Raw genomic sequence first — 13833 nt, forward strand, 5'->3', positions numbered from 1 at the left:
CTCTCTGGAAATAACCCAGCGTCGTCTGCATTCAGCCCACCCCCCCGCCTCCGCCCCGATCAGCCCCCCAGGATCCGTCCCGGGGCTTCAGCTTCCCTCACGGGACTGGCCCTGCAATGCACAGAGAACCCAGGAGTCCGGGCTCCCAGTCCCCCCTGCTCTAACCACTAGTCCCCGCTCCCCTCCCAGAGCCGGGGGGATAAACAGGTTTTGGGGGGATGAGGGTTTTCCCGGGGCTGGGCCGCCCGAGCTGGGGCCCTTGTGACATGGGACCAGGGCGGGTGTCTCGTGGGGTCCCCATAGATCCCCAGGGCCCTCTGGCCCCCTCCACGAGGTACTGCAGCCCCCCAGAGTGGGCGCAATACGGGGGTGGTTGCCTTGGGGCCTGTGTCCTACAGGATGCGCCCTCCTTCCCAGCTGGGAGACACGGCCCAGCCCCACTTTCCTCGCCAGCTCATTAGGTGTCGGCTAACGAGGCTGGCGCTAATGAGCCCGGGAGAGCGAGACACCCCCCGGAACCACCCACTCGCCATCGACAGCCGGCCAGGCCGGCAGTGAATCACGCGCGCGGGCCAGGGGCTTCGTTAGCGACGCCGTCTAACGAGGCCTTCGAGGGGAGGAGGGGCAGGCAATTAGGAGCCGCAGGCCAAGGGGTCCGTCCGTCCATCCGTCCGTCCCATCGACTCTGAGCTCCCCCCCCCGCCACCCAGGCGTCAGACTTGGGGGTCCCAGGAGCCCCCTGCCACCCCGGCTGGTTCATTAACGCCTCGGTCTGCGCATGGGGTCGGGGACCCCCCCGGGCTGGGCAGCGGCGCCATCGATCCGCGACCCTGACACCCCCGCCGGCCGCCCGAGCCTGCGTCATGCTGGGAGCAGGGGGGCGGCTGGGGGGCTCGGCGGACGGGTATAAATCACCCCGGGGAGCTGGGGCTAGGGAGACGGGGTGTTGCTGGGCCGTGCTCCACTACGGGGATCACAGGTAATCTGTGGGGGGCGCTGTGGGGCCAGGGGGGCTGCGCTCAGCCTGGGGGGCATCATTGGGCTGGGGGAGAGGGAGTTGGGCTGGGGGGCTGGGCTGGGGGGCTGAGCTCAGCTTGGGGGGCGCCGCTGGGCTGGGGGAGAGGGAGTTGGGCTGGGGGGCTGGGCTCAGCCTGGGGGGCACCACTGGGCTGGGGAAGAGGGGGTTAGATTGAGGGGCTGGGCTGGGGGGCTGAGCTCAGCCTCGGGGGGGGGGCACCGCTGGGCTGAGGGAGGTGCTGGTACCAGCCGAGCCAGGAAAGCTGGGGGCTGAGAGCGGAGGAGGAGATCTTGGGCTCGGCCTGCTGGGGGGGCGGGGGGAGGCAGGGTCTGTCTGTGTCCAGGGGGCTCTGACCCTGTTTCCGTCCCCCAGGATCGGAGATGGACACTCCGCCCGGCGCTGGGAGAGGCCTGGTCCCCGTCACCTTCCTCCTGGGCTGCTCCTTGCTCCTGTGCTCAGGGGCCTGGCTCCCCCCGTCGTATCCCCCCAACAGGTACAGCCCCCCCACAGCCACCAGACCCCGACCCCCTCCTGGAGCCGGGGCGAGACCCAGGAGTCCTGGCTCCCAGCACCCCCCCCCCCCCGCTCTAACCAGCAGACCCCGCTCCTCTCCCGGAGCCGGGGAGAGAACCCAGGAGTCCTGGCTCCCAGCCCCCCACAGCCACCAGACCCTGCCCCCCTCCTGGAGCTGGGGAGAGAACCCAGGAGTCCTGGCTCCCAGCTCCCCCTGCTTTAACCAGCAGACCCCACTCCCCTCCCAGATCCGGGGCGAGAACCCAGGATCCCTGGCTCCCAGCCCCCCCTGCTCTAACCAGCAGACCCCGCTCCCCTCCCGGAGCCGGGGCAAGAACCCAGGATCCCTGGCTCCCAGCTCCCCCTGCTCTAACCACCAGACCCCGCTCCCCTCCCGGAGCCGGGGTGAGAACCCAGGAGTCCTGGCTCCCAGCCCCCCCTGCTCTAACCACCAGACCCCGCTCCCCTCCCGGAGCTGGGGAGAGAACCCAGGAGTCCGGGGCTCTCTCTCTCTCTCCCTAGGCTGTGGACGCGGGATGCCCCTTGGGACCTGCAGCTGCCGTCCATCACCCTGCAGGACTGGAGCCTGCGGATGCTGTCCGGAGAGGGGCAAAGCAGGAAGTCCCGTCCCTGGAGCGGGCCAAGCCAGGAAGTCCCGCCTGCGGAGCTGGCCCCGGCCCCCGCCTGGGGCGGGAAGAGGAGCATCGTGGTGGCGGACGACGCGGCTTTCCGGGAGCAGAGCAAGATGCTGACGGCCCTGGAGCGCCAGAAATGGCTCAACTCCTACATGCAGAAACTGCTGGTGGTGAACCCCGACTGAGGGGGGGCATCCGGCTGTCCCGCCGTCCGGGGGCCGCGCGCCCCCCAATAAAGGATCTTTGCTTTCTGTCTGCTGACTCAGAGCCCAAAGCCAGGAGCTGGTGTCTTCATTGGAGGAGGGCGGGGCGGGGATGGAGGGAGGGGGTGGGTGGGAGGGGGGTCTGTGGGGCTGGCTGACATATCTGGGGGTGGGGGGATGGAGGGAGGGGTGGGGAGTGGAGAGGATGGAGGGAGGGGGTGTCTGTGGGGCTGGCTGACATATCTGGGGGTGGGGGATGGAGGGAGGGGTGGGGAGTGGAGAGGATGGAGGGAGGGGGTGTCTGTGGGGCTGGCTGACATATCTGGGGGTGGGGGATGGAGGGAGGGGTGGGGAGTGGATAGGATGGAGGGAGGGGTGTCTGTGAGGCTGGCTGACATCTGGGGCTGGGTCCAGCTGGAGGTTCCCAACCTGCCCACCGGGGCCAAGCCTGGCTCGAAGGCTGGGGGAGCACTGGGCTCAGAGGGTGTCACGGAGCGTGGGGGTGTCCAGGCCCTGCACCCCTCTTCCTGGGATTCACTGAGACTCTCAGCCAGCCAGTAAAACAGAAGGTTTATTGGACTGGGCAGGGACAGGATACAGAGGGACCTAGACAAATTGGAGGATTGGGCCAAAAGAAATCTGATGAGGTTCAATAAGGATAAGTGCAGGGTCCTGCACTTAGGATGGAAGAACCCAATGCACAGCTACAGACTAGGGGCCGAATGGCTAGGCAGCAGTTCTGCGGAAAAGGACCTAGGGGTGACAGTGGACGAGAAGCTGGATATGAGTCAGCAGTGTGCCCTTGTTGCCAAGAAGGCCAATGGCATTTTGGGATGTATACGTAGGGGCATAGCGAGCAGATCGAGGGACGTGATCGTTCCCCTCTATTCGACATTGTGAGGCCTCATCTGGAGTACTGTGTCCAGTTTTGGGCCCCACACTACAAGAAGGATGTGGAAAAATTGGAGAGAGTCCAGCGAAGGGCAACAAAAATGATTAGGGGACTGGAACACATGACTTACGAGGAGAGGCTGAGGGAACTGGGATTGTTTAGTCTGCAGAAGAGAAGAATGAGGGGGGATTTGATAGCTGCTTTCAACTACCTGAGAGGTGGTTCCAGAGAGGATGGATCTAGACTATTCTCAGTGGTGGAAGAGGACAGGACAAGGAGCAATGGTCTCAAGTTGCAGTGGGGGAGGTTTAGGTTGGATATTAGGAAAAACTTTTTCACTAGGAGGAGAGTGAAACACTGGAATGGGTTCCCTAGGGAGGTGGTGGAATCTCCTTCCTTAGAAGTTTTTAAGGTCAGGCTTGACAAAGCCCTGGCTGGGATGATTTAATTGGGGATCGGTCCTGCTTTGAGCAGGGGGTTGGACTAGATACCTCCTGGGGTCCCTTCCAACCCTGATATTCTATGATTCTATGACAACAGGAACACAGTCTCAAACACGGCTTGTGGGTACACCCAGGACCCCTCAGTCAAGTCCTTCTGGGGGAGCAGGGAGCTCAGACCCCAGCCCTGGGGTTCCCTGTGTTCCTCCACCCAGCCCCAAACTGAAACTAAACCCCCCCCAGCAGACTCTCTCCTGCAGCCTCTGTTCACATTCCTGGGCAGAGGTGTCACCTCCCCCGCCCCCTCCTGGCTCAGGTGACAGGCTCTCAGGTCTCCCACCCCCAGGGCACATTCCCAGGTCAACACTCCCCCCTCCCTGCTGCGTCACATCCTCACATCTCTCCCCCCTTCGAGACTGAACTGAGCGGGGTCACTGTGACCAGTGACCTGGGGAAGTTCGGGGCCCCCTCTCCGGGACAGCGCATCCGCTATCAGGTTGGCCCTTCCCTTCACGTGGACCACGTCCATGTCGTAATCCTGCAGGAGCAGGCTCCATCTCAGGAGCTTGGCGTTGGCTCCTTTCATCTGGTGCAGCCAGGTCAGGGGAGAGTGGTCGGTGTAGACGGTGAAGTATCGCCCGAAGAGATAGGGTCAGGAACTCATAGAGCCCCAGAGGGGTGATGAAGGCCGATTTCAGCCGGGCATCTGCATCCAGCGGCACTTGCCAGCAGCCCTTTGTAAGGTCCATGGTGGTAAGGTACCAAGCTCCTCCCAGCTTGTCTAGGAGCTCGTCAGGCCTGGGCATGGGGTAGGCATCAGACACGGTGATGGCATTGAGCTTCCGATAGTCCACCCAGAACCGGACCGACCCGTCCTTTTTGGGGACCAGCACCACCGGCGAGGCCCAAGGACTGGCAGACGGCTGGATCACCCCCAAAGCCAGCATGTCCCAGACCTCTCTTTCCAGGTCCTGAGCAGTTTTCCCTGTGACTCGGAAAGGGGAGCATCTTATCGGCGGGTGCGACCCTGTCTGCACCCGGTGGACAGTCAGATTAGTGCGTCCAGGCTGGTTGGAAAACAGCTGTCGGTACGGATGCAGCACCCCCCTGACCTCAGCTTGCTGGGCAGGGCTTAGCTGGTCTGAGAGGGGGATTGTTTCCAGGGGAGAACCAGCTCTGGTCCCAGGGAATAGATCTACTAAAGGGTCATCTCCCTGCTCCTCTCACTGTCCACACACGGCCAACACCACATTCCCCCTGGCATAATATGGCTTCATCATATTCACATGGTACACCCGGCGGTGGTGCGCCTGGTTCGACAGCTCCACCACATAATTCACCTCGTTTAGCTGCTTGACGACCTTGAAAGGGCCCTCCCAGGCGGCCTGTAGTTTGTTCTTTCTCACTGGGATGAGAACCATCACCGGATCCCCGGTGGCGTAGGCACGGGCCCGCGCCGTGCGGTCATACCAGACCTTCTGCTTCCTCTGGGCTCTGGCCAGATTCTCCCTGGCCAGGCCCATGAGTTCAGCCAGTCTCTCTCGGAAGATCAGGACATACTCCACCACTGACTCTCCATCGGGAGTGGCCTTCCCCTCCCACTCGTCTCTCATCAGGTCCAGGGGGCCCCTTACCCTCCTGCCATATAACAGTTCGAAAGGCGAAAATCCGGTCGACTCCTGGGGCACCTCCCTGTACGCGAACAGCAGGTGCGGTAAGTACTTGTCCCAATCCTGCGGGTGCTGGTTCATAAAGGTTTTCAGCATCATCTTTAGCGTCCCGTTGAACCTCTCCACCAGCCCATTGGACTGGGGGTGATAAGCTGAGGCCCAGTCGTGCCGGACCCCACATTTCTCCCACAAGCACCGGAGCAGGGCCGACATGAAGTTGGAGCCTTGGTCTGTCAAGACTTCCTTGGGGAACCGCACTCGGCTGAAAATGGTCAGGAGCGCATCGGCCACGGTGTCGGCTTCAATGGAAGCTAAGGGCACGGCCTCGGGGTAGCGGGTGGCAAAATCTACCACCACCGGAATGTATTTCTTCCCCGACCGGGTCGTCTTGCTGAGAGGCCCCACGATGTCCATGGCCACCTTCTGGAAAGGCTCCTCTATGATGGGCAAAGGTCTCAAAGCCGCTTTCCCCTTGTCCCGGGCCTTCCCCACCCTCTGACAGGGGTCTCAGGATCGGCAATACTGCCGGACCGTGGTAAAGACCCCGGGCCAGTAAAAGTTCTGTAGCAACCTCTGCCGGGGGCGCCGGATTCCCTGGTGCCCTGCGAGGGGGATGTCATGGGCCAGGGACAGGAGCTTGCGGCAATACTTCTGGGGGACCACCAGCTGCCTCCTGATCCCACAGGACAACACTTCCCTTGTGGGAGCCCATTCTCGGTACAGGAACCCCTTCTCCCACAGGAACCTCTCCTGGCAGCCTCTCCTCATGGTCCGTCCCACACTGAGGTCAGCCAGGTCCCTGAGCTTCCGCAAGGAGGGATCTTTCCTCAACTCGGCCTGGAACTCAGCGGCTGGGGAAGGGATGGGGACCGGTTCCCCCTCAGTGGCCAGGTCTGAGGCCACAGCCTCTCTGAGCCGTGCCCCTCGGCCCTCCCTCCCCACCAGGGTAGGGTCCTGCGCCTCCGGTGTGGTACCCTCCCCGAGGTCAGGGCGCAGTGCCCCTCGCCGGCTCTGGCTACGGGTCACAACCAGGGCGGTCTGGGGCTTGCTTGGCCAGTCCTCTAGGTCTCCCCCCATCAAAACTTCAGTGGGCAAATGGTGGTGCACCCCCACGTCCTTGGGGCCCTCCTTGGCCCCCCATTTCAGGTGTACCTTGCCACGGGCACCTTGAATGGGGTCCCACCCACCCTCGTCAGGGTCAGATAGGTGTTGGGCACCACCCGATCTGGGGCCACCATCTCGGGCCGGGCCAGCGGCACCTCCGCGCCCATATCCCAGTATCCATTGACCTTCCTCCCATCCACCTCCAGGGGAACAAGGCACTCGCTCCGGAGGGACAGCCCCGCGCCCACCCTGTAAACCGAGCACCCTGAGTCCAGAGCCTCCAGCCCTCTGGTGGAGCTGGCCTGGGGTACTCTTCCCTCCGGGGCAGGTGGTAAACTGGTAGGCCCCCTTTCCTGGGTCGTCTGCCCCTCGTCCGGCTGAGTCCCTACCCAGTTAACCCTGGGTAGGTTGGGTCTGCTCAGTTTGTCCCTGAGCCCGGGGCACTGGGTCCGTACATGGCCTCTGGCCACAGTGATAGCAGCTCAGGTCACGTTGGTCCCCTCGAGCGGGTTGGAGGGGCCCGACGCCAGGCGTTCCCCTTTGGAGGGGGTTCTCCCTATTTCCCCGCTGGGAGGCCCCATGGTGACTCTCTCTCTGCATCGGGGGGGGCCTGTTCTTTTGGGACTCCTCCCGGCTACCCCCTGACCGACTGTTCACAAACTCGTCGGCCAGCTGCCCTGCGTGCTGGGGGTTCTCGAGCTTTTTGTCCACCCACCACAGCCTCAGGTCGGAAGGGCACTGTTCATACAGCTGCTCCAGTACGATTAGGTCCAGCAGGTCCTCTCTAGCTTGGGCCCCAGCTGTCCACTTGCGGGCACACCCCTGCATCCGGTTGACCAGTTGTAGGTAGGTGACCTCAGGCGTTTTACGCTGACTCCAGAACCTTCTCCGGTACATCTCGGGGGTCAGCCCAAACTCACGGAGCAGGGCCTGTTTGAACAGTTCATAGTCCCCTGCCTCCGCCCCTTTCATCCGGCTGTACACTTCCACGGCTTTGGGGTCCAGTAAGGGGGTGAGGAACTGGAGCCTGTCTGCAGGGTCAACCCTGTGCATCTCGCAGGCATTCTCAAAGGCCGTCAGGAAGCTATCTATGTCCTCCCCCTCCTTCCGCTGGGCCAGGAAGCACTTATCAAAGCTCCTTGCAGTCTTGGGTCCCCCCTCACTCACCACAGCCGGGGCCCCACTGCTCCTCAGCCTGGCCAGCTCCAGTTCATGCTGCCTTTGTTTCTCCTTCTCCTGACGTTCCCTCTCCTTCTCCTCCTGCTCATGTTGACGTTGTTTTTCATGATCCTCCAGCTCCCTCATTTTCATCTCCCTCTCCCATTCCAGCCGCATCTGCTCCAGGGATGGGGAGCTCCGCCGGGAGGATCCCCTGCTGGCTGCTGGGGTCAGGGTGCCCTCGGTATTCGCTGGGCTTCCCCCAATCCCTCCCCCAGGCATAGGTAGGAAGGGTCTCGGGATGTCCTGGGCGGCAGTCTGACCCCTCCCAGCCTGGTCAGGCCCCAGGGCCCACGCTGCGTCCCCCAGGCGGCTTCCCTCAGGGACAGGGATCGGGTCATCCAAGCGATCCCTCTCCTCCAGCCGGGCAATCAGCTGTTCCTTGGTGGACCTCCCAATGCGCAGCCCCCTCTGCCTGCACAGCTCCACCAGGTCGCTCTTAAGGCGTTTAGCGTACATCTCCCTGCTGGCCACTCGCAGGCCGGGCAGCTTTCCACGGTTTCCAGGAAAAGCCCCTCGTGTGCCAGTCCTTCTTGAGGTCACCACCTCTTTGCCAGGGTCGAGCTGCAGATTCCTCCGCCCCTGGGACCGCTTGCTGCAATCCCCCGGGGGACCCTGTTACTGCAAAAGTCCTTCTCTCTGGTCACACACTCCCAGGGGTTAACCGCCCCCTGGAACCGTCTCTCTCTGAATCTTCAGCACGCCTGGTCCCCGTCAATCCCCCTTCGTTTTACTGCTCCCCAGTCACTTACTGCAGGAAGCGCCGTTCACGGGGTGCAGTACATCCCACCGCTGCCACCAGCTGTCACGGAGTCCCTGGGTGATGCTCTGGAACTGCTCCCTACAAAGCCAGTCAGGACTCTGGGGCCGTCACCTTTCTGTGAGCAGCCTGTCTGCAGGACACACAGCTCACCCGGCTCCACCTTCCTGGGTCTGACCTCGGAGCATTCAGCCTCCTCTGCCCCTCCGGGTGCTTCCCCCAGCAAGTCCGCCCAGGCGGGGTCCTGGGGGGGGCCAGAGGGTCCTGCCCCCCGACTCCGCAGTCAGACGGGACTCTCAGCCAGCCAGTAACACAGAAGGTTTATTAGACGACAGGGACATGGTCTAACACAGAGTTTGCAGGTGCAGAGAACTGGACCCCTCAGCCGGGTCCATTTTGGGGGGCAGGGAGACAGACAACCACGTCTGCACTTCACTCCTCATCCCCAGCCAGCCCCAAACTGAAAACTCCCTCCAGCGCCCCCCTGGGCTTTGTCCCTTTCCTGGGCCAGGAGGGCACCTGACCCCTTTGTTCTCCAGCCCTTCAGCTCTCACCTGGCAGGGGGGAAGGGCCCGGCCATCAGCTGCCAGGAAACAGGGTGTCGGCCATTCTCTGTGTCCAGCCCCCTGCACACACCTGCCCTCTAGGGCTCTGCAAGGATCATACACCCTTATCCCATCCCCTAGATACTTAAGAACTGCCTAGGGGAAACTGAGGCACCCCCACACTCTTCAGAGGAAACATTAAGAACAGTCTCACTTCGTCACATTGAGTCACTCCCAAGCCCAGAGCTGGGGGGCCTGGCTCCCTCTGGGGGGGTCTGTTTGCCTCCGGGGCCCATCCCGGGGCACTCACTGCAGGGGGCTCCTGGCCTGACCCAGGGCCGGTGGGGGGGGGGGAATGCAGGTTTTGAGAGTGAGTCTCAGGGGGCAGGAATCCAAGGAGCTCACCCCAGTGAGAGCGACCCCGAGGGGGCTGCGGCGCTGCCGACCCACAGATCCCTGCTGTATCACTCCTACGCTTCTGCCCGGCCAGGGAGGAAACCCAGGAGTCCTGGCTCCCAGCCCCCTGCTCTTACCACTAGACCCCACTCTCCTCCCAGAGCCGGGGAGAGAACCCAGGCGTCCTGGCTCCCAGCCCAAGCACCACACAGGAATATCGAGCAGTGAAATATTTATTGGCTGGTTGCTTAGGGTGGCCCCTCTTTCCCCTGAGCTCGTCCCCCGCCCCCCATCCCCGAGGCTGGGAGTTGAGGCTGGGGCGGGTCTGTTGCCCCAGGATCCCCGCAGGACTCGGGGGTCTCTGGCCTTGTCTGTGTCCTCCGCCGCTGGCAGTCCACAGCCGCCGTTCTCGGGGAGCGTCGGGTTAACATCCAGCTCCGGGACGTGTCGCGGGCCGGCGCTGGCTGCAGCTGTGTCAAGTGCAGAGGGGGAGTCTCCTGGGGGTCCGTGGGCACATGGGGGGTGAGTCCACAGCCTGTCACTGTCCCCCATGCAGCATGATGACTAGGGAATTCCGGGGTGCCATGGGAGGGGAAACTGAGGCAATGAGTGACAGAGAAGGGACGAACCCCCAAAGGCACATAGGGAAATAGTTGCAGAGCCAGGAAGAGAACCCAGGAGTCCAGGCTCTCAGCCTCACTCCTGCTCTAACCACTAGCCCCCACTCCCCTGCCAGTATCACACTCAGGGCAGGACGTGGAATGAGTACCAGGGGCGACTCACCCTTGCTTGGCCGGGGGGAGTCACACTAGGGGGCTGGTGGCGGAAGAATGGGAGCGGGGGGGGGTCTGCGCAGGAGGCCACGAGATGTGGGGGGATCCCCAGGTGGGAGAGGGCTGAGCATGTCCACACCAGGGCAGGGGGCCTGGGTGGGGGCCATGGGTGCTGCCCTCAGGTGTGCGCCCGTCACCATGCGTGTGTGGGGGCTCCTGGCACACGAAGCTTGGCGGGGGGCCGGGGGGCTAGGGCTGGCCGGCAGCATCGGGGTGGGGCAGACAATCCAGGGTCCCCAGCTCTGCAGGTGGGAATGAGACAGAAACTGAGAAAGGAGAGAAAGACCCCTTGGTTAGCCCCCCTCCCCTTCACCAGGGACCGGTGTGAGAACCCAGGAGTCCTGGCTCCCAGCCCCCACCTCTAACCACTAGACCCCACTCCCCTCCCAGAGCTGGAGAGAGAACCCAGGAGTCCTGGCTCCCACCTGCCCCCCAACTCTAACCATTAGACCCCACTCCCTCCCAGAGCCAGGGAACAAACCCAGGAGTCCTGGTTCCCAGGCCCCTGACTCTAACCAGTAGACCCCACTCCCTTCCCAGAGCCAGGGAGCGAACACAGGAGTCCTGGCCCCCCGCCCCCCAAGGTCTGGCCCTGGCACTTACCTGGAAGACACAGGGAGGAGAGGAAATCCAGCAAGGTCTGGAAGCCGTGCTCGGCAGCGGGGCGCAGGGGGGCACCTGGAGGACAGAGGGGCCGGTGATTGGGGTGCAGAGAGGGGCCCTGAGAGGGGCAGGGGGACGTGGGTGGGGGACTTACCCTTGAACCCCACTTCCAGCTGCACCGGCTCCTCAGCGGCCTCCCGCTTCCCAGGTAAGGCCCCCTTATCCATCAGCGGGCGGTGGGCATCTGCCGAGAGAGAGAGTGAGAGGGAGGGGCTGTGGGTTAGAGCAGGGGGAGCTGGGAGCCAGGACTCCTGGGTTCTCTCTCCAGCTCTGGGAGGGGAGTGGAGTCTAGTGGTTAGAGTAGGGGGGCTTTCAGAGCCAGGATACCACAGTTCTATCCCAGCTCTGGGAGGAGAGTGGGGTCTAGTGGTTAGATCCGAGGGCTGGGAGCCAGGACGCCTAGGTTCTCTCGGGGGTGGGGGGTGGCGGCACAGCGGGGTGGTGGGAGCCAGGATGCCTGGGTTTTCTCCGGGGGTGGGGGGTGGGCATGGCCACCTGGGTTCTCTCCGGGAGGCAGCATGGCGGGGTGGTGGGAGCCAGGATGCCTGGGTTCTCTCCAGGGGGCAGCATGGCGGGGGGTAGCCAGGATGCCTGGGTTCTCTCCGGGGGGGTGGTGGGAGCCAGGACGCCTGGGTACTCTCCGGGGGGGAGGGGTGGTGGGAGCCAGGACGGCTGGGTACTCTCCGGGGGGGGCCCGGGGGGGTGGTGGGAGCCAGGCCACCTGGGGTCTCTCGGGGGGGGGCACGCGGTGGGGTACTCACGGGGGCCCAGCAGGTAGCCTGCACTGTTCAGGGTCCAGCCACGTTTGTCTTTGGGCTGCAGAAAAAATCCCCATTAACTGAGTAGTTTGCCCCCCCCAGTCTGACCTCCCCCCCAGGTCTGAGCTCCCCGCACCTGTCTGAGCTCCCCCCGCCCGTGGACTGGGACAGCCCAGGACCCCACCAGAGGCCTGGTGGTGATTGTACCATTCAGGGGGCCCCGGGGGCCCAGGCTTCTGCCGCCTCGGGGCAACAGGTGGGGATGGAGGAGGCAGGCCAGGAGGGGGGTCTGGGGGGGGCTCTCACCATCAGAGGGATCCTGGCGCATTCGCCCAGCAGCCCCCACAGGGCCAGGGAGATGCAGAGCACAGCAGGGATCCCCATCTGTGCAAGAGAGAGAGAAAACCCAGGAGTCCAGGCTCCCTGCTCCCCCACCCTTGTTCTATCCACTAGACCCCCCTCCCCGAGTCGGGATAGAACCCAGGAGTCCGGGCTGCCTCTATCTCTGCCCCCCAAACTCGCTGTTCATCACACACACACCTGGCTTTACCCGCAGCCCAATGCACCAAAGGGTATTTCTGTTCACCCCGACGAAAAAATCCCTCCCACCCCACTGGCCCAGCCTTGGGCTCCCCAACCCAGCTCTGCCCACACCCCTCACTCCCGACCCACAGCCCCTGCTAGCCCGGCCCTGGGCTCCCCAAGCCCTGCCGGTGCCCCTCACTCCCGATCCGCAGCCCCCTGCTAGCCCAGCCCTGGGGTTACCCCCAGAGCCCCTCATTCCCGACCCGCAGCACCCTGCTAGCCCGGCCCTGGGCTCCCCCAGCCCTGCTGGTGCCCCTCACTCCCGATCCGCAGCCCCCTGCTAGCCCAGCCCTGGGCTCCCCCCCAAGCCCCTCACTCCCAACCCACAGCCCTGTCAGCAGCAGGGTCCGATTCTGGGGGGCTGCAGGAATCTCACCTCAAATTCTGCCCTGCTCTGGTCACAGCTGGGGGATCAGGCACCAGATTTATATAGGGCAGGGGCTGGGGGGCGGGGCAGATGGGTGCGTCATGCCTGGGGGGTGTAGCTAATTGCCCCCCACGGATTCGGGGGGGGCTGTTTCATTTATTTTGCCTCTAATTTCTCTTTTCCACTTAGTCAGAAAATACGTCTGAAAATTGGTCTTATTAGCTCTAATTGACTCCTGCACACGGGCTGGGGGAGGGGGGCTGGGGGATTCTAGGGGCAGCTCAAGGGGAAATCAGCGGGGCAGCCGGACGCCTGGGTTCTATTCCAGGCACTACCTGCATTCATTGATTTTATCTGGGGGGCTGGGCACGTCTCGCCATGCCTCAGTTTCCCCATTACTGAAATGAGCTTCATAAGCCTGGTCCTGACCGGGGTCCCGGGTCCCAACCCCATCCCACTTTAACCACTAGACTCCACTGCTCTCCCAGAGCGAGGGAGAGAACCCAGCCCCCTCCCCCCCCGCTCTAACCACTAGACCCCAGCCCCCTCCCCTCGCTGGAGATAGAACCCAGGAGTCCTGGCTCCCCAGCCCCCCCAGGGCGTTGGCGGATGGTCCTTTATTCTCATTAGGGAGGTTGGATAAGAGCCTCAGGCCTTGCCCCCGTCAGCACAATTAGAGCATCTGTGTGAATCCTGGCCAAGGGCCGGGGGCACCTCCTGAGTGCGTCACCGGGCTCACGAGTGACTTCAGGGACATAGAGACACATCGGAAGGGCTGGCAGGGGGCTGCGGGTCGGGAGTGCGGGGCACTGGCAGGGCTGGGGGGAGCCCAGGGCCGGACTGGCAGGGGGCTGCGGGTCGGGAGTGAGGGGCACCGGCAGGGCTGGGGGTGGGGGGGGACAGGGCCGGATTGGCAGGGGGCTGCGGGTCGGGAGTGGGGGCACCGGCAGGGCTGGGGGGGGACAGGGCCGGATTGGCAGGGGGCTGCGGGTCGGGAGTGGGGGCACCGGCAGGGCTGGGGGGGGACAGGGCCGGGCTAGCAGGGGCTGCGGGTCGGGAGTGGGGGGCACTGGCAGGGCTGAGGGGGGCCGGGCTGGCAGGGGGCTGCGGGTCGGGAGTGAGGGGCACCGGCAGGGCCGGGCTGGCAGGGGGCTGCGGGTCGGGAGTGCGGGGCACCGGCAGGGCTGGGTGGGGGTTCGGGCCCCTCTAGGGGGCGCTAGCTGCCCCCCCGCA

The 13833-nt window shown here is 64.0% G+C and overlaps 2 protein-coding genes across 3 annotated transcripts; one reads left to right on the top strand and one right to left on the bottom strand.

Annotated features, from left to right (window-relative positions):
• The first annotated feature begins 826 nt into the window (after positions 1 to 826).
• Positions 827 to 2392, top strand: PTH2 (parathyroid hormone 2). 2 transcript variants are annotated; one of them, XM_084612824.1, is made up of 3 exons: positions 827 to 979; positions 1391 to 1511; positions 2054 to 2392. In XM_084612824.1, the coding sequence occupies exons 2-3, from the start codon at positions 1399 to 1401 to the stop codon at positions 2349 to 2351; spliced, it is 411 nt and encodes a 136-aa protein (XP_084468950.1). In that variant the 5' UTR covers positions 827 to 979; positions 1391 to 1398; the 3' UTR covers positions 2352 to 2392. The 2 variants fall into 2 exon arrangements, with proteins under 2 accessions (XP_084468950.1, XP_084468951.1); XM_084612825.1 differs by lacking the exon at positions 827 to 979 and having other exon boundaries at positions 1357 to 1511.
• Positions 2393 to 9752: 7360 nt separating this feature from the next.
• Positions 9753 to 12825, bottom strand: LOC311511485 (galanin peptides-like). The gene is made up of 6 exons (XM_084612135.1): positions 12610 to 12825; positions 11955 to 12032; positions 11652 to 11706; positions 10985 to 11074; positions 10831 to 10905; positions 9753 to 10469 (listed from the first exon to the last, which is right to left on the bottom strand). The coding sequence occupies exons 2-6, from the start codon at positions 12030 to 12032 to the stop codon at positions 10417 to 10419; spliced, it is 351 nt and encodes a 116-aa protein (XP_084468261.1). The 5' UTR covers positions 12610 to 12825; the 3' UTR covers positions 9753 to 10416.
• Between the last annotated feature and the right edge of the window lie 1008 nt (positions 12826 to 13833).

Source organism: Lepidochelys olivacea (genome assembly GCF_965140295.1).
Source record: "Lepidochelys olivacea isolate rLepOli2 genome assembly, chromosome: 23".
NCBI classification, from domain to species: Eukaryota; Metazoa; Chordata; order Testudines; family Cheloniidae; genus Lepidochelys; species Lepidochelys olivacea.

Bases quoted from the DNA above. Each gene is read 5' to 3' on its own strand.
- PTH2 (XM_084612824.1), top strand. From the start codon at position 1,399: ATGGACACTCCGCCCGGCGCTGGGAGAGGCCTGGTCCCCGTCACCTTC. The intron at 1,512-2,053 runs GTACAGCCCCCC...CTCTCTCCCTAG, and splicing joins CCGTCGTATCCCCCCAACAG to GCTGTGGACGCGGGATGCCC.
- LOC311511485 (XM_084612135.1), bottom strand. From the start codon at position 12,032: ATGGGGATCCCTGCTGTGCTCTGCATCTCCCTGGCCCTGTGGGGGCTG. The intron at 11,075-11,651 runs GTGAGTACCCCA...CTCTCTCGGCAG, and splicing joins AGGCTACCTGCTGGGCCCCC to ATGCCCACCGCCCGCTGATG. The intron at 10,906-10,984 runs GTAAGTCCCCCA...TCTGTCCTCCAG, and splicing joins GCTGGAAGTGGGGTTCAAGG to GTGCCCCCCTGCGCCCCGCT.